Source organism: Lissotriton vulgaris, chromosome 3_2 (assembly GCF_964263255.1).
Source record: "Lissotriton vulgaris chromosome 3_2, aLisVul1.2, whole genome shotgun sequence".
Taxonomy (NCBI): domain Eukaryota; kingdom Metazoa; phylum Chordata; class Amphibia; order Caudata; family Salamandridae; genus Lissotriton; species Lissotriton vulgaris.
Window position 1 is genome coordinate 327288344 of NC_141690.1, and position 22953 is coordinate 327311296.

The window sequence follows — 22953 nt, forward strand, 5'->3', positions numbered from 1 at the left end:
TGCATTATGGTCATCAACATCTAAACCATAAATCAGGATATCGTCCTGAAAAAATACCACTCTTTTAATGTCTTTCAGGACGTCAGTGATGATTCTTTGAAATGCGCTTGCCGCAGAGCAAAGGCCGAAGGGAAGTCTTTTGAATTGGTATGTTCCTTCTGGGGTGATAAATGATGTGAACTGCTTTGAGTCCGGGTGAAGTTTCACCTGGTGGTATGCACTGCGAAGATCCAACTTCGAAAAAACCTTGCCTCCACCCAAACTTAGAACAATTTCATTTATATTGGGGAGTGGAAAATTGTCCATTATCACAGCCCTGTTAAGACTTCGCATGTCTACACAAAAACGCAAAGAATTGTCCGGTTTCTGTGTGATAACTACAGGACTTAACCATTGTGTGGCCTCCACAGGTTCTATTATGTTATCATCCAATAACTGCTTGATAATTTTCCTGACTTCATCTCTGGCGGACAAAGGTATTTTCCTCGCAGTGTGTTTTACAGGTGCAACACCCCTCTTTATTTTGATAATATACTGATAGCCAACAGCTTCCCCCAATTTCTCACTGAAGATGTTCTCATGCCTTTTAAGAATAGCTTCTAAGTCTCCATGAACGCTATTACACTCGTTGTCACTATCTATACACATCACGGGTGGGTCTGCTCTCGGGTTCACCCTTATGTTTAACTCGTACTGATGTAACCATCCCAATATAGCTGGGCCGTGTGGTGATACATAAACCTTCCCTTGAGTAATTCTCCCTTTAAACTTGATAGTGGCCTCAAAGAACCCAAGGACACCAATGCTCACCCCTTGATAACCTCTCAAGGTGATGTCGGATTCGACAAGAGTCGACTCTCTGCAAGAGGAGTTAAACAAGCTCTTTGGAATAATTGTGTACAATGACCCAGTATCCACCATCAAATTTATTACACACCCATTTAATTCAAAGTCTGCTTTCGGGCGAGACAAAATAACACCTTCCATCAATTCCTGGCTCCCTGCAGAAATCATCATTACCTCCGCCTCATCATCAGTGGTTTCACTCTCCACTATGGCAACCTTTTTTGAACTATTTGTTCTACACATACGTGCATAATGTCCTTTCTTCCCACACTTCAAACAATCTCTGGACAAAGCTGTACAATTCTTTGAGTCAGCCAAGTGAAAAGGGCTACCACACCTGTTGCATGAGCGTGTGACCTGTCTGAATTTGTTTGGCTGCCCACCCCTATTAAACGAGGTTGTAGCCTCCCCCCCTCTATTTGTCTGTCTCCCTTGTAGTAGGTTAACGCTCTCTGAACTATCTGTTAGCAGGACTGCAACATCTTGCCCGCTGGCGTGCCCATGTTGTATTCTTTTAAGTTCCTTCATACATCTGTCGCTCTCTTCAGCAACCTTAGCAATAGTAATTGCCTCTGTGAGAGTGGGGTTCTTAGCTGCCCATAACTTTTCTTGTGTTTTTTTGCTAAGACACTGCACAATCAACTGGTCACGGATCATCTCATCCTGAATATTGCCTAACTGGCACTTCACAGAAAGCTCCCTCAACCTGAACACGAATTCATCAATAGTCTCATTTTCTCTCTAGGGAGCAGTATAAAACTTATGTCTGCGCATTACAACATTTTCTTGTTTTGCAAATCTAGTGTACAATCTAAATAAAGCATCCTTATACACATCATCAATATCTAAGGGGGGATTTGGTAAATATTTGAAAATTCTTTGCCCCTCCTTCCCTAAGGCACCTAGTAACAAGGCCTTTTTCCTGATGGCAGAAAACTTTGTGCCATCTAGGGCTATGATGTAATTTTCAAATGCTTCACACCAATCATCCCATTCCATGGATGGCTCACCTGGGGCACTTAAGAAAGGGACAGGGGCTTGGATGGTATTGCTCACATTCATGGCTAAACACAGGTTATAGCAAGATAAACAATTTACACACTAAACGGTATAAGTTACCCCGATAAAAGTGTGTGTGCCACTGCAGTTTTGACCGGTAATGTGTATGACACACTGTATTTTAAAGTCAGTGTGTCACTGTTGCCTGTATTTGTCACTGTTGTCTGGTTTTCATGTGATCCTTCATATAAGTGTGTGTGTCACTGCTGTTTCAACCCGCAAATGTATGACACACTGTATTTTGAAGTGAGTGTGTCACTGTTGCCTGTATTTGCAAATGTCATTTAAAAATAGTTGTCTGTGCTGGTTCAAAATGCACTTCACCTCAAGTGCGCTACCTTTTCTAGTTAGCCAAAGTACGTCACTTCTTTGTGCTGGTTCAAAATGCACTTCACCTCGAGTGCGCTACCTTTTTAATTGTCTAAATTATCCTCTACTTCCTTGAGCGCGTTGCCCTTTTAAGCGGTCTTTCTCAGTGGTGGGGCTCACCAATGCTGCCTTTCGCTACAGCAAGTGATTTCCCTTTTTAACCACGACGACACTGGGGCGCTGCTGCTCGCGTTGACGGGCTAAGAGCTTACAGTTACTGGTGCTCCGTCACGCTTCACTCAAGGCTGGACTCTTCCCCGGTGAGTTACTTTCCACATACCTTTGGATTAGGCTTACGGTATTTTCAACCCTCAGAGCGATTCCTCTCACTGGATCGCAGGGATTCTTCTTCGGTCGGGTCTTCCGCTATTTTCCTTCCTTTACACGGATGTCCGTCGTCGGTTGCCTTCTCCCTTCTTCGTTCTCCGTCACAAGTCGCCAAAATGTTGTAAATGGTAAAGAGGAAGTCACACAGGGTGTCAAGACAGTAAGGAGTTTATTCAAGTAGAGCGCAGAAAGACCCGACCAACAGGACCGGAATCAAACGGGCAATAAAAGCCGTTAGCATGGAACACTGGCCACGTCAAGGAAACGGGCAGCTCGAGCGCGGCACGAGATGCATGCTGAGGACAGGGGAGAATATAACAATCTGATTTTGCAAATCACAAAAATTTTCCGGATTTGTACCAAACGAGCATTGAAAATCCAAGTGTCAGCAAAATGTCAAAAATGAGAACAGCACTGCAGCATAAAAAGAATACAAACATAAAGAGTATCAAAGTAGAAGTGCTATGCTAAAGGGCTGTATCGAACAATTTATAGTTTTCTTTCCTCATACATCTATTTTCTATACGTTAGTGACCCTCTTATATAATCTTCTGTCAAGTCACATAGTGCGGTCTACTGTATAGTGTAATTTCTGTATGTAGGGCTCCGATTTTGATGAGCCTTAGGTCTCAAACTTGAAGCCTGCTAACACACCCATAGTTCCCAGGATGAACACAATACTATGTGCAGAACGGCGAAGGTAGGGATTTTTTTTGTGCTTGGATACCAACAAAATGTGATTCAACCATGATTTTACTTTACCCTGCACAGAGCGGGAAGCAGTTTTGGGCTGTGAAAGTTGTGGAGTGGTACATGAATTTGCACAAACTGAAAATACTTTGCAAGTCAAAGCCCGCTTTTTGTGGATGGTAATGCAGAATGGAGGACACTGAATGAACCATGCCAGTACCAACGAAGCCACCAAAGCACAATGAACAGCGGCTCTGCCAGACTCAATAAACTAAGTGAATTATGCAATGTGAACTGTGAATTAGGTTTCACGGGGTGGAGCCAGCGACTCTTGGAATGGCTGTGCTGTTTTGAGCTCTCAAACTAGTCGGCCTTATGGCCTAACCGGAGCAGTCGGCAGAGCTTAGAGAACCATAAAACAGGTTATAGCGGCTGTTGGTGCAGTTGCGGAAGTCCAGATGTTGCAGAGAAATGGAGATTTGAGCACGGCTGGGATTCATTGGCTCAGATGTAGCAGAGGAGTGCATGTGAGCCCATGTAAAGTGGTCAAGCTGCACCTAGACGCGCACCCAAAACTGATACGGTCACCCTGACTTGAGGAGTATTACTCTGTTTAACATCTCAAAGGCTTTTAAGATCTGTTGCCTGTACCTATGTAGGAGAAGATCTGAAGTTTGCTGTGAAGTCTCCTATATTGCTTTGAGTATTCAAATTTTTCTCCACTGCAATTGCTTGGAAGGGGCCCCCAGATAGTATACCCCCTTTACCAAATAAACCAAAAACAAGTTAGGCCTTCAATATTTCGAAATACAGGGACAAGAATAATAACCTCAAACATAACTACTATGCACAGTGGATGTTTTTATAGAAAAGTAGAGCTTGCTTGTGTCAAGTCAGCAATTATGGTGGCCACTTGAAATGCTGAGTAGAACAGCACACTGCACCATGTAACTCTGCGTGGCCACGTGCCTCTCTGAGGCAGTTGCCCCTAAGCCCCCGCTACAGAGAGACTGCTTCCTGTTACCGCAATAAAACGCTGTTAAACTTCTAGCAAGTGCCTCATGTTAATCCAGATTTTGCAGCAATTGGGTTTCTAAACACAAAAAAGGACTAAGTGCAGATATTTTAACACATGAATCACTATTGAGTATTGTGGCAGGGGCCGTGCAGGCCTAAATAGGATCTGCACTACATATTCGTTAACAGAAGAGCCTCGCAATCAGTCCATCTGTACAAATTATAAGGCACCTTTATTGTCCATTGGTCATTGGAATTATTTATTGGCCATTAACCACCACAAGTAGGTGCGATCTTGTCACTACATCACATACGAATGCAGGAACATAACAAGCGCTCGCGTTTGCGGAAAGGCAGCCGCTTGTTTATATTTCCATTGCGCTTTCACTTTAACCCGTTCTATGCTCATGACGGAGCCGCTCCGTCATGAGCCTCGGTTGAGCTGTGCTCATGACGGAGCGGCTCCGTCATGGCCCGCTCGGCGCGCCTGCACGGCGCGAAATCTGTGCCTGCGCTGAGCGTTCCATTGAGCGGGCGCGTTCGTGACGGAACCGCTCCGTCACGAGCTCAGCTCAACCGCGGCTCGCGACGGAGCGGCTCCGTCACGAGCATGCGAGCGCCGCTCCGCAGTCCCACCCCCTTAGTGCTGCGGCGGAATTCCCGCCGCAGCGAAGGGATTAAGTGAAAGTGCGATGCAAAAATAAATACGTGGCTGCCTTTAACCACTTCCCTGCTGAAAAATTTGACACATGCATGGTTCGGACGGCCCCTGACCGGCCATCGCACATGCCCACCGTTACGTCAGACGGCCAGGGGGCGTCCGATAAACCGAAGCGGTTAACATAGACGAGAAATGCAGCAATATAACAAGCGCTCACCATTGCGGAAAGGCATCCGCTTGTTTATATTTGCATCGCGCTTTCACTCTCAGTGAAAGCGCGATGCAAAAATAAACAAGAGGCTGCCTTTAACAACAAAGACGAGTGAAAGAAAATCGTGCTCACCCACTAGATAAAGCCCATTGTGCAATCTCCGCGAGTACACCATCGACTCTGGATGGGCTCTCGCAGGAGACAGGGTGGTAACAAAAAAGCCTCGCTTTCATTTGGAGGTCAGCGTTTACCATAAAGTGTGATGCCAGCCAATGAAAATGATGGGCGTGGCTTCAAATCCCCTTCCGAAATCATCTCGATCACAATAAGCCTCACAGAGCAAGGAGCACATGTGCGCTCCAGGGCTAGGTCTGCAAGACCTAAAAATCAATCCCGGAATCTGTGCAAGATGGTAGTGCATATAAAGTAAATTCACAGTCCGTTGGATGCAGGAGGTGCCATGGCTCCATGATAGCTTGGTCTGCTAGAAGGACTAGCCATTCTGGCTTTGTTCTGTGCTGTCTCGGGTGGACCTGTTTTGTCAAGAATGGAGTCCCAAGTCAAATTCCAGTATCCTCTACAGTAAAAGACGGTCACCCACTGACAGAATGAGTAACCCAGAAAGGAACAAGAGCTTGGATCGTGTTGGGGGCATAAACATTTCCTATTGTAACTTGGAAGGTTTGAACTTTACGTTTCGCCAAAAGGTAGCCACTGTCAATGCCTTTCCAAGTTTTGAAGACCAGAGACATGTTTATGAATCCGGACAGTCGTCCCCCTTGCTTAGGTATGGGACAGATCATGAGGACTGCTTTCCCACCTAGTCACATTGCAGTTTGAAGGATTCAGCAGTTGACAAGTAGGTTTCCTGCAACAGAGCCACATCAGGAGATTTAGTCGCTGGACATGCTAATATGTTTTTCCTATTGATGTAACTGTTGAGGTTATTCTCGTTCATGGACACAATCTTAAAAAAGAGGCCACAGTGGGCATAGTGGTTGATCTGGAGGCTCAAGCGAACGATGATCCAAGGGATGTGATCAATATCTAAGGGTCGTACCCTGCGGCACATGTATGTCGACAGAGGAAAATAATCAAAACAACTTTACAAGTAGGGCAACCATGTTTCAGAGTCGAGTGAGCATGTATATCTCGTCTGTTATCTTGTAGATGGGGTTTCAGAGGTGATCAGGACTTTCTTTGTCACGTACAGGCTGCAGAGGAGGCTGAAAAGGAGGGTGTTAGTCTTGGACCTCAGTAGTATGAGAAGAGCTACGGTGTGTTCACATTCGCATATAGCCCTGCGGTGTATTGGTGAGTTGATGCATTACCACCTTCGGTAGAAGTCATTGGTGCAGTTTCCATTGCTTGTTTGGTAGAGGTTTTCCAAGGTCTTCAGAGTTTCGTTGTCAGTGAATTCACAGTGACTATCATAGTGGCGGGATCCAACAGACAATAACATATATTGTTACTTTTCAGAAGTAGACCAAGAGCCAGGAACCATTTGCAAAGAAGATTTGTTGCTTGAGATAAATCAGCAGTGTTGCTGATTCAATGTCTACAGTGTTGAAAAGATCAATTTTGATGTGAGAGATGCAGAATAGTTTGGATTTGCTCATGCCTTGGAACACACACAATAATGGGTCGGGCGGGGGGTATCTGGAGCAACATCTCAACAGCCTATGTATCCTCTGAATGTCTAGGGGATGGTTGAATGTCTGGTGTAGGAGTTCAGGTTGCCATTTGCTAAGGCAAGTCTTCATGTCAGACCCCATGTCCTTTTCAGGGACACTGCATGGTGGCTATTATAGTGTTGGCTGCAATCGTCCAATTCTACCACATTGCATTGGAGATTCCACATATTTGCACCCCGGTCTGGCAGGAGCTTGACCCTTTGTTCCTAATCACTTAATCATCGGTCAAGTTGTGAGATCTGCCTTAGGGCTTTGCAGTTCTTTAGCAGTTTCCAGGGTTGCAAGTTTCATATTAGCAATAGACAGTTTTACTTCTTTAAGTTCTGACAAAATCCTTTTCTGTGCACCTGATGCCATGTCTGATTCCTGAGATGATATAGAGGATTTCTGGATTCCCATAAGGGCCTCTAAGAAAAGGAGTCAGCGAGGGGTCACAAAAGAGGTTACAGGGTCATTAGTATGTGAAAAACTGATCAATCCCAAACACAGAGTCAAACTCAGAAGCAGCAGGATTAGGCAAACAGTAGATGTTTCCAACTATGCATTTGACGATCTAACAAAAATGTTTTTGTTCAAGAATTGAGCTCAAGCACCCCATCCATACTTTTTATTACCTCACATAAATGAAAATATATACATTTAACTTAAGTCAGATTGAGATCAGGCAGCACCAATTTGTAGCGTGGAGCTGCTAATGTCACCGATCTACATATTAACCTTCGAGCCAGGTGACTGCTCACAATTCTTTCTTGAATAACCGAAAAACACTCATTGATTATGAATCGTCATTTTGGTCATTCTCGAGGAACACCTTTTTACAGTCTTTTAACTTTTCATCACGTCTTCTGAACATCCTTATTCACACGTTCTTCCTCTACCAACTTGCCCTTTCCATATAACAGGCCAGTATGACAGATGTCTTACTTACTGCATAGAAATAAACACGACTTTGTACTTCACAATTAAATAAAACAAAATACATTCAGTAAAGGAGTGCAGTTAAAAGGAAGGCTAGATCAAAACCTTTTGCATTGGTGTCATTAAACACTGTTCTGATTTGGAACGTAAAAGACTAGTACATGCACTCTTATTATTATTATTATATTTGGGTTTGTAAAGCGCACAGATACCCAGGGGTTTCCCGGCGCTGATAGAGAAACAAGAAGCAGGGAGACACAAGATGGAAGAAGATCAAACAGAGAAAAGCCAGGTTTTCAGGCATTTCCTGAATTTCAGGTAGCAAGTTTCAAAACGCAAAGAGATGGGAAGTGTGTTCCAGAGTGATGGCGCCAAATAAGAGAAGGAGCGACCACCAACTCTGGTGCGTTTGAAACGGGGCACAGAGAAGGTGCCAAGAGAGGAGGATCTAAGGGTGCGCGCTGGACAGTACGGTTGAACCAGATTGGAGAGATAGGAGGGGGAGTTGCCTGTTTTAATCCGATGCATATAACAAAGGGCTTTGAATTTTGCTCTTGATTCAATGATCAATGAATTGATTCACTCTTAGCAGTATCTCGCTGCCAAACTAAAGATTTTTTCATTTATTTTAATTTGAAACAGAAATCCTCTGACATAGCAGTAAGAGCAGAGCAGCTGTTAGGCAATAAAATATTCTTTTTGATGTGTTTGTATTTGGTTATTTGTAGATCACGTAATACCTGAGGGTGTCAAAGCAGTAGCAGAAATTAAAGAAGCAAGAGCATGCAGGAAAAATACACCAGTCACCACAGAAGGGAGAGAAGTCAGGGTTTTAATTTCTAACACAAAACTGTATGGGAGGAAATTCTAACAATGTTTGAAGGTAGTGCATTCTACAGCTTGACTGCAGCTACCCAAAAGGTTTGTCCTCCCCATATGGCTTTCCAGAATCTGGGAGTATTCCCCTTCCTAAGATAGGAATATCTCAACTGTTTGTTTGGAGTATACCACTGTAAATATGAACTTAGAGGAAGCAGTCCCTGCAAGTGTACGGCAGTGTGAACCAGAAACAAACCTTTAAACATCAGACGCTTCCTAATCGGCAGCCAATGTGGACAGACCAAATGACCTCCCTAATGGAAAAACTTTTAGAGACATCCAGGATCAAGCGCGCAGGAATGTAGCACGTTACAATGTGTGCTTTTACTACACTGTAGGTAACTACGCTGTCATTACAACAACTGCGTTGTTAGCCACGCGGCATCACATTGCAAGTTGTTTCAACGATTTGTGCTACGTGGCGCACTGGACTTAGGTATAGTATAAATTACTATCCCTACTCCAGTTAGCGCAACAGCAGGGAAGGTGTTGGAATTAAAATCCAACACATTCCCTGGTGTTGCACGTCACCTAGCGCAAGTCGTTGAATTGTCTTACGCTGTAATGCCACGCCTGGTAACAACAGGGTAATTGTAACGCGGTTTCCCAGTGCGCAATTGCATTTTTAACAATCTGAAGTCTGTTAAGGGTAGCTTTATTGATTTTTAAATACATCGAGTTGTAGTCCAAACAAGTGGTAATCAAGGCGATAACCACTGCAACCCTAAGCTTGACAAGAGTGAAAGGAAAGATCTTTTTCAAGATTCTGAATATGAAAAAACAGATGCCTACTGTCTTCTTAGCATGAGACTCGAAAGAGAGGGTACTGTCCGAGATAACTCCTAGATTTTTGACTTTGGTGCCTGGATATAGTACTAGTCCACAAGTTTCAGGCCACCACTATTCAGACCCTGTTAATGTTATGTTACCATAATATGGTTTGTAAAGCGCTCAAATACCAGAGGGTGTCTTAGCGCTGCCTTGGGGGAAAAGTGTGGGGACGAATAACGGACCACAGTCCCAAGCTTAATGATTAAACAGCCAGGTTTTTCAGGGATTTCCGGAACAGAAGGTGTTTAGGGGATGCTTTGAGATTAAGAGGGAGGGAGGTCCATATCTTTGTGGTACTCATCACAAAACTGGTACCTTCCCACCATGCTTTCTTAAATGAAGGTACTACCAAGAGTCGGTTATCAGAAGAATTAAGTGTTCTAGAAGTCTGTACCAGATGAAGTTTTGTGCAAAGAATTGAGGACCAGAGTTGTACAGGGCCCGATAGGCAATGCAAAGAGCCTTAAAGCGGATCCTTTTCTTAAATCGGTAGTCAGTGAAGTACCCATAAGTCCAAGGAGGCTGACTGATGTTTAGGAATGTTAAAGATCAGGTGAGCATGCTGCGTTTTGTAGGGTTTGAAGTTTCCTCAACAATATCTGTTGTAGCTTAAGGTCCAGTCCATTGCAATAGTCTAGTTTAGATAAGAGGAGTTCTGTAACCACCAGTTTTTGAAGGTAAGATGGAATGAAGGCATGATTTTCCTAATGATCTTTAAAAGGAAAAACGGCGCATATGCAATTTGATTAACTTGGTGTTCAAATGTGAGTCTCTTATCAAAGATTACTCCAAGGTTCTTAACTTTTTCTACTGGTGTTGGAAGCGGGCCAAGATTAGGTGGCCCCCAGTCCACCGACCTGAAGATTATGTTTTTCCCTGAACAGCAGGACCTCAGTTTTGCCCGAGTTGAGACTAAAGCAGTTTTCACTCATCCATGAACTGATGTTTGCAATGCAGTTTCAACATTTTTCAGCTGTCAGGACAAGATTGTTAGATACTGATACAATGAGTTGGGCGTCATCTGTGTATGACACCAGAGTGAAACCAAAATTCCTAAAAAGTTTGATTAAGGGGAAGATGTAAAGATTGAAAAGAGTGGGGCTGAGAGATGCAACCTGGGGGACGAAGAGTAAAAGGTTGAGATAGGTAGCCAATTATGGTGACTCGCTGTTCCCTCTCAGATAGAAAAGAGGCTAAGAGAGATCGAGCAGTATCTCTGATGTCTAGATTACGCAGGCATTTGATGAAGATCTTCTGGTTAACAGTATCGAAGGCCGCAGACAGATCTAATAAAACAAGAGCTGCACTGTCACCTCGGTCAGTGAGGGTACTTCTATTCTCGGTTGCCATAATAAGGATGGTTTCGGTACTATGCTCTTTTCGGAACCCACATTGGTCAGCGTCAGGTAGAATATGTACATTGATAACATCTGATAGCTGAAGATTGAGTACTGTATCAATCACCTTTGCTGGAAGGGGCATGCGTGAAATGGGGCGATAATTCTAGGAATCTGAAAAAGATCTTTGCTCACCGAAGACCATATCAATTTAATATGTGTTTTTTTAAATAAATATTACAGGAAATGACATTCTATTCCATGTTATTGCCTTGCATGAACATTTTCCGACATTAGCACTGAAAATAAGTTTCCTAATAAGAAGAGGTCACACAGTTCTTGACATACATTACTGGACAGAACTGTGGCTGGGAGATTAAGTAGCTCTAGTTTTTCAAAAATGTTATTTTCATTAAATAATGAACCAAGTGCCAACTGAGTGTGCCAGCATGATAGTGACACTGTAGATGATGCCCTCATGTCCACAGGTGAGGATAACCTCATCACATGTTATTGCTGGACCTCTTGCCTGCTTTCAACACCAGCGAACATCCAACACTCCTACAAATACTAAAGTCTCGAATGGGATTCATTGGCGGCGTACTTCAATACTACTCCTACCTTTCCAACACTAGTTTGTTTTTATGGCCACCTCCACAAGACCCCGATCAGCTGAGGAGGTCATACTGTCCTCAGTTACCTTCAATCTCTACATTGAGCACAACTCCCCCATAACCACATCAAGGTTCACCAATATGTTAATGATATTCAACTTCACTTGGAAGTCTCCCCCACTTCAGACATCCAATGCCTTAAACACAGTCTACAACTCATGCAGAGCTGATTTCCTATTATGTGGCAAAGGACACCAATCAGGACATAGTAACAAACATAGTTTACTGACATGAACGCGGATGGCTTCAAATGCTTTCATCTAATGCCAAATCATTTGAATTCACACCCTGGAAGACATTTCACTCTCATGGAACACATGGCTAAGAAAATAGTATTGCACCAACTCTCACAGTTGATCCTAAAAATCTAATGATTAAGTCCTTATCTTGATGTTGGAAACACCCTGTTTCATGGCCTACCAGATCACACTGGTGTTTCCCACCTTCCTCCTTCCCCACCATCCAAAGGGCATCCTCCACACCGCAGCAAGTCTAATCAAGGGCTAGAAGAATTATGAACAAAACCTGCAGCCGGGCCTCTCCGATTTGCAAGTTCGCCATTTCTGGTGGCGCTCAGCACACCAACAGTCCACACTTAAAGACTGGAGACAAAAAGGGTAAAACGTATTTGTAAAACTCAAGGCAAGAAGCCCTTGAGAATCAGGCCAGTCTCAACTCTGTTCCAATTCATGAAATGGTTGAAGATGACTCATGATAAACACTACATCACGATGTAGCAACAGTCCCCAAACTAGCAACCTCTCAAATCACCTAGTGATTGTATGCTTTTTTTTTTAACCTGTACAGTGATCTGCTGCCTTTTCGATAGGATTGAGCTATACAAATAGTGAATACATTCATTCATACAGGTAGCAACATATGCTAAGTAAATCAGTTAATACACAGACAATATAATTTTCAAGTAAACTGGAAGCAGAACTTACAAAATTGGAAGAAATAAAGTTAAAATGTACAGAGAATAGGGAGAGGAATGGGTAAAACTGGTTATACAGGTCTACGGAATGTAAAGACAGGGCATACCTGTTTGCCAGTAAAACCTTGACAAATGACCTTGGTGTCCTTATCGATGTAGAGATGTTTCCGCGAGGCATTATAGGAACAGTGTCGGACGGCATTATGTTGTGCTATAAATTAAAATAAAGAATTTAATGACTATTCTGATCAAAACAGCAAAGATCCTATACAGAAAGGCTCATCTCTACCCTCCAAATTCTGGACATAAAAGTCTACAATGTAATAGCACTTGGATTGTCAATCTTCATGGCAGAAGACTTCCGCTGTAAGAGGAGAAGAAATGAACCCACACATTCCCAAATTATTATAAGTTTTAAATTTAGAGTACACACGACCGCAAGGGCATTAGGCCTCTTTACAAGTGATGGGTAATACACACTACTACATAAACAGGTTACAAAGATTGACAATAAAACGTGGTACGCAAACTATATTCAGAAAAAAATAAAAACATAACAAAAAAGCATGTAATTACAGTAGAAACAGAATGGGGAAACAATCTGTTACAAATCTGATGGATGATGTCATAGATGAAGAATGTGTTAAAACAAAGATCTTTGAGTTTTGGATAGGAAAGAGGACTAGAATTCCCAATCTCAAAGCACTCTAATAAAGTTTTTGTTTTGTCCATGTCAGGTAGTTCCAGAAGAAGGGTTTCTCACCATCAACGGACTGGAGTTCTTAAGAGATAATATTGTTTGCATTGAATTAGCTGTTTATGTGTGAATGCCATCACGTTTTATGTCAAAAGAGAAGTGTGGACTTGGTGTCCTCAATAAAAGGGATTGCAAGCAAAAATGTCAAGTTCCCCATGCCTGATGCAGGGACTGGAAAAGGAGGATCCAGCTACGTAAGGGCAGCAGCAACATCTGTTGTGGTATTAACTGGCTTGACGTGTAGCAAATGGGTTAAGATACACAGGAGACGTTACAGTTTCAAGATTGACACCAGTAATCTTGCTGCCATGCACTTTCTGCTGCAGTAGCGGCTTCAACAGGCTCCTTGCCCAATAGTGCATCTCATAGGGACAGCCGGAGAGGAGTCAAGATTCAATACTGTCTTGGGCACTTACCACAACCATTGATTCCATCCACTGCCATATCAACAGATCAAAGAACAGAGGTCTAGGGATAATCCACAATGTCAATGCCAAACTCAACAAGAAACACGAGAGAGAGAGAGCAAATCATCTGCCCCTTTGTCCATTTCTCATTATAAATGTGTTTCATACGATCTGAATAACAGTTGAAACATGTCACAGGCCTGCGACTGCAGCCAGTACAGCAGTTTTAAACTGCCATTTTACTCTGGCAAAAGAAACCTTTACTCTAGCAAAAGTGTCTTCTCAGGTTCCCTTCAGGACAAAGGATTGGTGAGTTCTGCAAGGGTAAAGGGACTTTTAAACTAAGTGATAGGCACATTCCAGTTTTTTTTAGTATGGCATGATTATCCTATTAACCTTGAGTGTACGAAAAATACCAAAGACTCGGATTGCGGTCCGCCTTACATGTATTTCATTGAATAAATAATCAATCCAGTACCTCGGATTTTCAGCGCTGATACTGTAAGGGGACAAATAGATTCAATGCTATGGCGTCTAATTGCGTGGGCGACTGGTAAACTGCGCATGACATAAATTTACCTTGGGTTATCAAGGTTTAAACTCGTACACCAACTGAAGAGGGGAGCTTAAAGAATTTTTCGTACTTGTCTTTATATTTGATTTTTGCAATGAGGAGCTTTGTCATATTCCTTTCTGGAAAAATGGAACAGACTTGTTGCCTTTGCTGCTTTATGTCAGGCGTGCCTGTCAAATCAATGAAACAATGACACAATTTTCATCTATGCTTGCATTCGGAGATGGCTGTTTAGGCATTCAATTAATTTTGGGAGCAATGAGGTGCTGTGCTCTTAGTGTGACTGTCACACGGTCTCTTGCAGCTATTGGTACTTGAGTCCAGCCGCATTTAGCTATTCATTCTAAGTGTTACAATGTTTTAGACACTTTCCAAGTTTGTGCTCGAGCTGGACTACATCCTTCTACTTTGTTACAAAAGTGCACCAATATGGATGATTAAAATTCATATTTCCATAAGCAATCATTTACAACCCCATAATGGATCCATTTGGACCCTCTTAATCTCCTAAAACCATGAGCGTTATTTGTGAACTTACTTCTCTGGTTTATCAACTTTTCAATTGGTGAAGATTTAATTTTAGTATGTTTCTGAATTCATTCCAAGTTTGAATCTCGTTTGTTTTTGTAGCTTTTTAACGCGTTGCACATGGTTTTTCACAAACTATTCACTGTATACCCATTGAATTGAATATGGTTGATCTTTTCTTGTTTTGTGGCCCTGAATGGGCATAGATCTTCTCAAATCCTACGGTTATAGAATGTCTTTCATTCTGCGGAGTTCATTAATGAGTCTTATCAGTCTTTGTACCTCCAAATTGAACTTGTTTCTTCCCTGAATTTCTGTTTGGATTCAGTTGGTTCAGGCATTACAAATGGACCCACATCTCTTCATCATTGTTGAGCCCCCAAGGCGCCATGGTTTTGAGATCAATTATGTACTTTGATTCAAGAGTACGTAGAGCCTTTATCCTGTCACCCCCTCTATCTGAGCGTTCGACTTGATCTATGCAGTAAAACATTTTTAAAAAAAATAATAATTTACAGGTCCTGGGCCCAGGTAGTGTCATTTCACTAGGGACTTACAATAAATTAAATAGATCTATTGGGTACAAGTAATTCTTTCCATGTTTACGGAGCACCACAAGCACTTTAGAGCTAGTTAGCAATGGTAAAGTGTGGGAGGAGTCCTAAAGTCAGCAAATAGGAGGGTTGAAGGTAAAATGTTAGGGGGTACACTAGGGCAAGGATGCTCTGCCTAACAGGGACAGTAAGGACAATCGAAGGAAATTGAGGGTTTTCAATATAATAATGAATAGATGGTCTTTGCTATGACAGATCACCAATTTTTGTGTGTGTACATATATACAGATTATATATATATATAAATATATGAGAGAGAGAGAGAGAGAGAGAGAGAGAGAGAGAGAGAGAGAGAGAGAGAGAGAGAGAGAGAGAGAGAGAGAGAGAGAGAGAGAGAGAGAGAGAGAGAGAGAGAGAGAGAGAAATTTTGTGTCTGCCATTATGGTAAAAACTAATAGAATTTAGCTGTAACAGTAAGAAGAGCTGTAAGGTCAATGATTTCATTAACTATACACCACATATACAGTTTATGTGGTGTGATGTTCTTGTGATAAGATGTTTGTGGGCAGTAGAATAGGTACTTTAAAGATTGTTTAAAGGTTTGGGATACCAGAAGCTATAGGAGTCATAAAAACAGAAATAACTATCCAGTGGCTTTACATTTCCAGGAGACATATAGAGGAGAATGCGAAATATGGTTCCATGGGTTGGAACATGAAAGGAAGGATGAGGGAGAAGACAATAGAGAGACATATCTCAGAAATACAGAAGCCAAATGGATCAGTAGATAGAGGAGTGAATAATATTGCCAAAATGCTGCTAACAAATTATATCATTTTCTGTGAAGACTTTGGAAACATGACTATGCGCTTTGTTTTACATATGGTGCACATGGGATATTATTAATAAAACTATTCTGATGTCTTTACAGATATATGTTTAAATATATTTTTTCACATGATGGTATGCGGTCGTGTGGGGAGACGTGTCTAGGTATTTACATGCGAAGCGCTCACATTACGAACATAGGTTCAGGAGTACTTTGCCCCCCACGGTTCATGGGGCACAATCTTGCTCTACTCTAAACACTACGTGACAAGCCTTGATTGTATGTATGTAATTAACGCATGCTTTATTAGTTGCAGCGTTCTTCTTTTTTATTTATTATGTTTATAGCACCACATTAGGGTTCATTTAGGAGTGGCAAACACAGGGCTGGTCTCTGTGTGGTCCCGAGGAAGAGGTTGGGGGACGCTCGAAACTTGTAGACACATATCCAGAATCACTAGCCCATTATAGTTCAGATCCCTGGTATTACCCAGTTTTTAGATATACCAATCTAGGAGCAACAATAAATTATTCTCGCCCACTAGGAAGGTATTTGTATTCACTTAATCCACTCCACTACACTTCTGCACTACACATTAAGTGCTCCAACGTAATTTTGCAAGTCGCAGCATGACTCAGCCCGTAAAGGGCTGAGATGGCCCCAATGATGAAGCATGTCACCGTGGGGAAACCCTGGTGAGTGAGGGGACTCAAGAAAGAATGTTTTCTTTCCTGTAGGTTTTTCCCATCAAGTTTGATTAGGATAGCCAATCCAACCCATTTCTAAGATCCTTTACCCATTAATTTGGGGTGTTTTCAGTTTCAGTTTCATTATGTCTTTATTTCGAATAAAATTCATAAAAGACGACATACAATACATAAAATATATAAAAACTACTACAGATTTGTCCCCAATTGTAAAGAGAAAAAAAAAAAAAAGAAAGTGAGGCAAGCAAACAACATCTGATCATATCATAGGAGTTAATTTAAAAGAGAGTTCCATTTCTTTGTACGGATCAGCCACGCCCAACCCAGAAATTTAGCTACACAGATCACAGAAAATTCGATTCCTATTTCACGTAGTTTCTGTAGGGCTTCGCGATGTCCCCCGCAATCCAAAGTTACACATATGGGTTTCAGCCATTTAAAACGAGGGGATCGATATGCTGGACATGCAAAAAACAAATGGCCAATGCTTTCTACCTGGTCGGGACACCAAAAGCATTTATTGCTTGCATTCTTCGCCCACTTTGCAGTAAAGGAGTTGATGGGCAATGTACCTACACGAAACTGGTGATAGTTTACGGTCTAGGGTTTTGCAAATCAAATCCCAGTAGGGCTCAAGGGACGGAATTACCTTGTGTGCTAAAAAGAGTTCCGTTAGGTTATTGTCCGAAGAGTGGGTGACCAGTATAGATTTTTTCGAAGCCCAGAAAAGATCCTTAAACTCTTGTTTTGAAGGAAAGCTGGAGCACCCAGGGTTTATCCATAGCTCAGGGAGACCCATTGTATACAGTATTTGTTTGACTTCCCTGAGCCAAGGGATTCTATGGGCGCCCCACAGAGATTTCACCTCGTCCAGTTCATGGGCGAAGAGGCTGAGCTCTGGAGTCGTCCAAAGCCGACGCCAGAGTGCCACTAGACGAAACTGTGCCATCTCGTCTAAAGGTCTGCAACCTAGGTCTAATAGCAGTGGTGTAATAGGTGAGGATTGTGGAAGCCCTACCAGGTTCCGTAGGAACCTATTCTGTGCTGTGGTCAAGGCTGACAAGTCCTTATAACCCCATATGTCAGCTCCGTACAGGGTTGCTGCATTGACCTTGGCCTCATAAATTTTTAATGCTGGGGTCATGCGTTTGGTCAAGGATTTTTTTTGTTCCTGCAGTAAACAGCACGTTAGGCGGACGAATTTGAGTTTTAATGCCTCCAACTGGGGGTTCCAACTAAGTTGATGATCAAGGGTCACGCCCAAATGCGTCATGACCTTGACCTGTTCAATTGGGACACCATTCAAAGTAACCAAACTTTTAATTGGAGATTTGTTATTAAAAACCATAAATTTAGTTTTATCAACATTGATCTGCAAGTCATTGATCTTGCAGAACTCTGCGAACCTATTCAGGGCTGCCTGTAACCCGCTCCGGGTTTTAGAAAGGAGCAGGGTGTCGTCGGCGAAGATTAACATGGGGTTTTTTAATCCGCCCAGGGTCGGTGCATCAGTCTGTGTGTTGTTAAAGAATTGGACTACCTGGTTGATAAATAGGAGAAACAGGGTAGGAGCCAACACGCAGCCCTGTCGCACCCCTCGTTGGACTGGAAAACTGTTGGTCACCTGACCCTGCCTCCCGCACCTTACCTGAGCAAAGTTATCCTCATGTAAACGCATAACTAATTCCAGGAGTTCAACAGGAAGGCCCATAAGTCTAAGAGCTTCCCATAGTTTCACCCTAGGAACTAAGTCGAAAGCCGACTTTAGATCAACAAATGCGGCATAGATAACCCCGCCACCCAAGAAGACCACCTTCCAATAGAGAATGGTGAATAGAAACACCTGGTCTACAGTGCTGGTGCCTAATCTAAACCCTGCCTGCATAGGGGAAAGTATATTGTTCTGCTCAATCCACCCCTGAATTCTAACTAGAGCCATTCTTGATACTATTTTTTGGATCGAATCGATCAGGCTTATGGGGCGATAGTTATTTGGCAATGATCGATCCCCTTTTTTATATACTGGCAGTATCTCAGCCCCTTTCCAGGATTGAGGAATCCTTGCCCCTGCTGCGATAGTATTTGCCAAAAGGGTGATGTATGGGACCCATAAATCAAGATTTAGTTTAAAAATGTCCGCTGGTATGGCATCTAAACCAGGGGCTTTACCAGACTGGACAGATCCTAAGGCATGTAGCGTGTCTGAAGCGGAAAATTTGAGCCTATCCTCTGGGTTTATAGATATTACCCCCACCACAGGCTCGGTTGCCAGTTCGTGCTCGGCACTCATATCTTTGAATTGGGCAGAGAAAAATTCCACCCAGTCCAGAGCAGAAACATGGTTGACCGCTATTTGAGAATCCAGGTCCCTACCCCATCTGACTGTCTCCCAGAATTTCACTTGATTAGATGACTCACAAGCTTTTAGGAGAACTAGCCAGTAGGAATCATCCCAGTCCCTCTTAGCTGCCCAAAGGACTTGTTTGTAAAACTGTCTAGCTTTCCTAATATCATGAGTAGTCCTGGATTTAACAGCAGCTATTAATTTACTGTGGGCTTCCCTACAGCTCTTATTGTACCATCTTTTGTGTGATTTAACTATCTTATTATTTGAAGGCTTGGTGAGGAGGTTTTTGAGATCCGCAAAACACTTCTCATGAAGATTAATAGTTGCGGAGTTGGCTCCACCAGAGGGGGATAAAATGGACATCCTGCCCCTCGTTTTTAAGACCAACTCCTCTATTTTTCGGATGAGCTCTGGGTCAGCTATGACCTTAGACCATTTAACTCGTCTTCTGTTGTCACACAAAACTAAGTCGGACGTTAGGCAGGTTGTTTCCAATTGGAGATCACCCAGCCCGGGAACCCTAAGCCCCAAGGAGAGGGGGTTGTGATCACTCTCTGGCCTAGGCTCTACCACCATATCTAATACATGTGACCAGGATTCTATATTTACCAATATATAGTCAATTCGACTTGCGCTGGTCCTATTATCAAAAGTTGGCTTCCCTATGATGTCAGACGGAGTGCAGCCATTCACTGCCCGAAGGCCCCACTCCAGGCAGAGTCCCAGCCAGTGGAGGGCCGCCTCCGTGCCCCTAACACCCTTACTTATGGTTAGCGGGGGAATATTCCAGGCAGTATCTTCATCAATTCCCACATCTTCTGCTAGACTAAGGATGGGTTCGAAAGAGCAATTCAGGTCACCTGCTACTATGACAAAATGATCGCCTCTGTGCTCCTTCAGAAGATATTCTAGATCATTCAGGACTGGTTGCTTCCTCCCACCCTGACAACCTCGGGCGTAGATGTTAATTAGGAGAATGTCTTTGCTATTATCCTTACTCAGGCTGATACAGAGGAGGTCGACATTCTCTACCAGGATTTCCTTAACACGGAATCCCAGGGTATTTCTAAGCCACACCGTAAGACCTCCTGAAGCCCTACCTCTAGGGCCCTGTATGGCCGGTTTGTGATAGTTCAGGTAGCCTACTCTAAATAGAGGGATGGTTGACCAAGTTTCCTGGAAAACGACGATGTCGAATGTGTCGATAAAATCGATCCAGTCATCGTTGTCCAGGCGCCCTCTGAGTCCTGCAATATTCCATGAGGCCACCCTGAGTGTATCTACTGGGCTACTAGGTTGGGTGGTCTGCGGTAAGCCCAAGACCTCTATCCTGGTCTTAGTTTGGATATTGATATGAGCCAGATTTGGGCTAAAGCCTTTGGGGGAGGTTGAACAATCCATGCAGGTTACTAAAGGGGTTGGGGGAGCAGTCAACTGTGGAGGGATGGGTTCCATAGAATACATTAAGGCGTCAATCCCCCCAAGTCAATCAACCTCATCCAAACAGCCGAACATATTAGAAGTGGGAGCCCCTTGCCACCAGTTGTTTTGACTCTGCCAGCCATCCCTTCGTCCTTTCCGTCTAGGATTTTGGACAGTTGACCAGGTCCCCTCCATCTCATACTGCTGTCTTGGTGGGTAGAAAAAAGTAAGGGGTCTGACTACAATAGAGGGGTCATCATCTCGAGGGGTCCATGAACAGAGGTGCTGAGCTGTATGGGGATCTGCAAAGGAAACTACTATACAATCACCAGCAATGGACTTACGTGTGGGGCCTACCCAAGGTACTCCACGTACCATTAGTACCCGACTTCTTTGATGGTTAGGAAGCTGTCTATTTACATTAAGCCAGTAAATTACTTTATTCTTGAGGGACCAATGGTTCTCTTGGGTTTGTGGACCCAGGGCAGGCACACCAGCTAACACTATAACACAGGGCCCAGCTTCAGGTGGCAAGTCTATAAAAACCCCCACGAAAATTCGGACGACTGGATTGCTGAGGAAGTGTTGTCATAGTTGCTGGCTGATTAGGCTGGTGTGGGGCAGCTTGTGGCCTTGGGTTAGAAGGTGCTATACTTTGGGGGGGACGGGTGCTTGGGGCTGTAGATTTTGGAATAGTAGCAGTGGGGTTACAGGCAATTGTACGGGGTTTGGGTTTTGGGGGGTGGGGGGGCCGGGGATACTGGCTCCTCAACCTGAGGGGTACAATCTACACCCTGGGAAAACTTAGCTTCCATTTGTTTTAGACTAAGGCTAGCCAAAGTGACTATAGTCTTGTCCGTTTCTAGTAAGTTGTTTTCTATGCGGGAAAGTCTAAGTTCCAGGGGAGTAAGTAGCTGTTTTAATGTGTCCCAAACGATTTTAAGAAATTCTGCGTCACCCCCCCTATCCTTCCCTATCTCACTAAGCCTACCCTCAGTTGGCCTCTCATCGATCTTAACTGGAGAGGCCCCCAATGTAAGGTCTAACACAACGCTACGTGAGCCAGGGTCGTTTTCCTCTCCCAAGGTAAGGGTGTTAGTTTTAGAGGCTTCTTCTTCGACCCCATGTGTAACCAGCGGTCGTCTACTATTAAAGAATTGTGACCGCGCAATTTTAGCCTTTTTGCGTGCATAGGTGGATCTTGCAACACATTTCCTTTTATGGGTGGCAATTTTCTTAGCACTTACTGCTGGTTTAGGCAAATCAGGTTTCGTGGGGAGTCCTATACCTGCCTCAAAGATGTATGGCACAGACACCTCAGTTGGCTTTCGGGGTGATGGTGTTTGAATAAGAAGGGGCTCGGGTAAAGATGTGGTTGGAACATGATGGATGTCCGCCGACGTTAACAATGGGCGAGGGCCTGATGTACGCTCTGGAGTTAAAACTGAGGCAATATTCCCTAAGGATGATTTTTTGGAGGAGGCTAGGTTCAGGGAAAGCCTTTGTGCGGCTTCTAATTCCAGGGATACCCTGTGTTGCATTTTGCTGATTTCCGCATCATTGGCCAAATTGGTCTTGGTGAGGAAATCATCTAGGGTTCCATTGGGCTTGTTCGCTCCCTTAGCAGTTTTGCTGCGACTACCCTGTGAGCACATTATGGGAATAAGGGTGAACAAAGTTGCAAGAATGCGATATATCAACAACATGCCAAGGGGGGTGGCCCAGCCCAGACCTCTCAGACCTCGAACGGCCTCAAACGGCCCGCTCTTAGCCCGGTCTTCGCCCCGAGCTGCGTCCCGCGCTGCGGGAGGGCCGTTCCTATATATAGTTAGTGAGTGTACAGGGCGGTGGGCGGGCCTACAGGGAGAGCGGACCGGAAGCTGCCACTTGGTCACGCAGGGACTCCTGGGTAATGGAGTCCCTGCAACGCTCGCAGCCCTGCTGAAGCCCTCTGCCCAAATCCTGCTCTGCTCCCAGCAAGGTTCTCCGCTACAGCCCCACTCTGATGTCAGCGAAGCGGCACCCGCGGAGCGGGTGCGGCGAGGTCCAGCTGCAGGTCAAGGTGTGCACGCGGTAAGGTAAGCGCCTCCAACAAATGCGCTCAGTGAAGGAAAGGTGTTGGAGTGTTTTGTAGTAATCTGGATTATGGCAATTAGATGTTATATTAAAACATATATATTGGTCTCCCTCTCCAAGATGATGTTATACACTATGTATTGCTCCCAGTGTGACCCAGGTTCTTTCTTTGCTTTTAAGGTCAGTGGGTCCCCAAATATTCAAAAGGCATAGTCCTATCTTGGTTTCTATTTTAATACTCAGCACTTTTTCCATGCCCTGCATCAGTGCTGACCAGTATCTTCTAATGAATGCACACTACCAAA

General features: G+C 43.7%; 1 protein-coding gene across 1 annotated transcript in view; it reads right to left on the minus strand.

The window, feature by feature from the left end:
- Window positions 1-22953, minus strand: part of SUCLG1 (succinate-CoA ligase GDP/ADP-forming subunit alpha) — a 115542-nt gene that overhangs the window by 64206 nt on the left and 28383 nt on the right. Inside the window, exon 2 of the mRNA XM_086964428.1 lies at window positions 12555-12658. Within this exon, the coding sequence (XP_086820554.1) occupies window positions 12555-12658 (104 nt within the window). The remainder of the gene's footprint in view (window positions 1-12554; window positions 12659-22953) is intronic.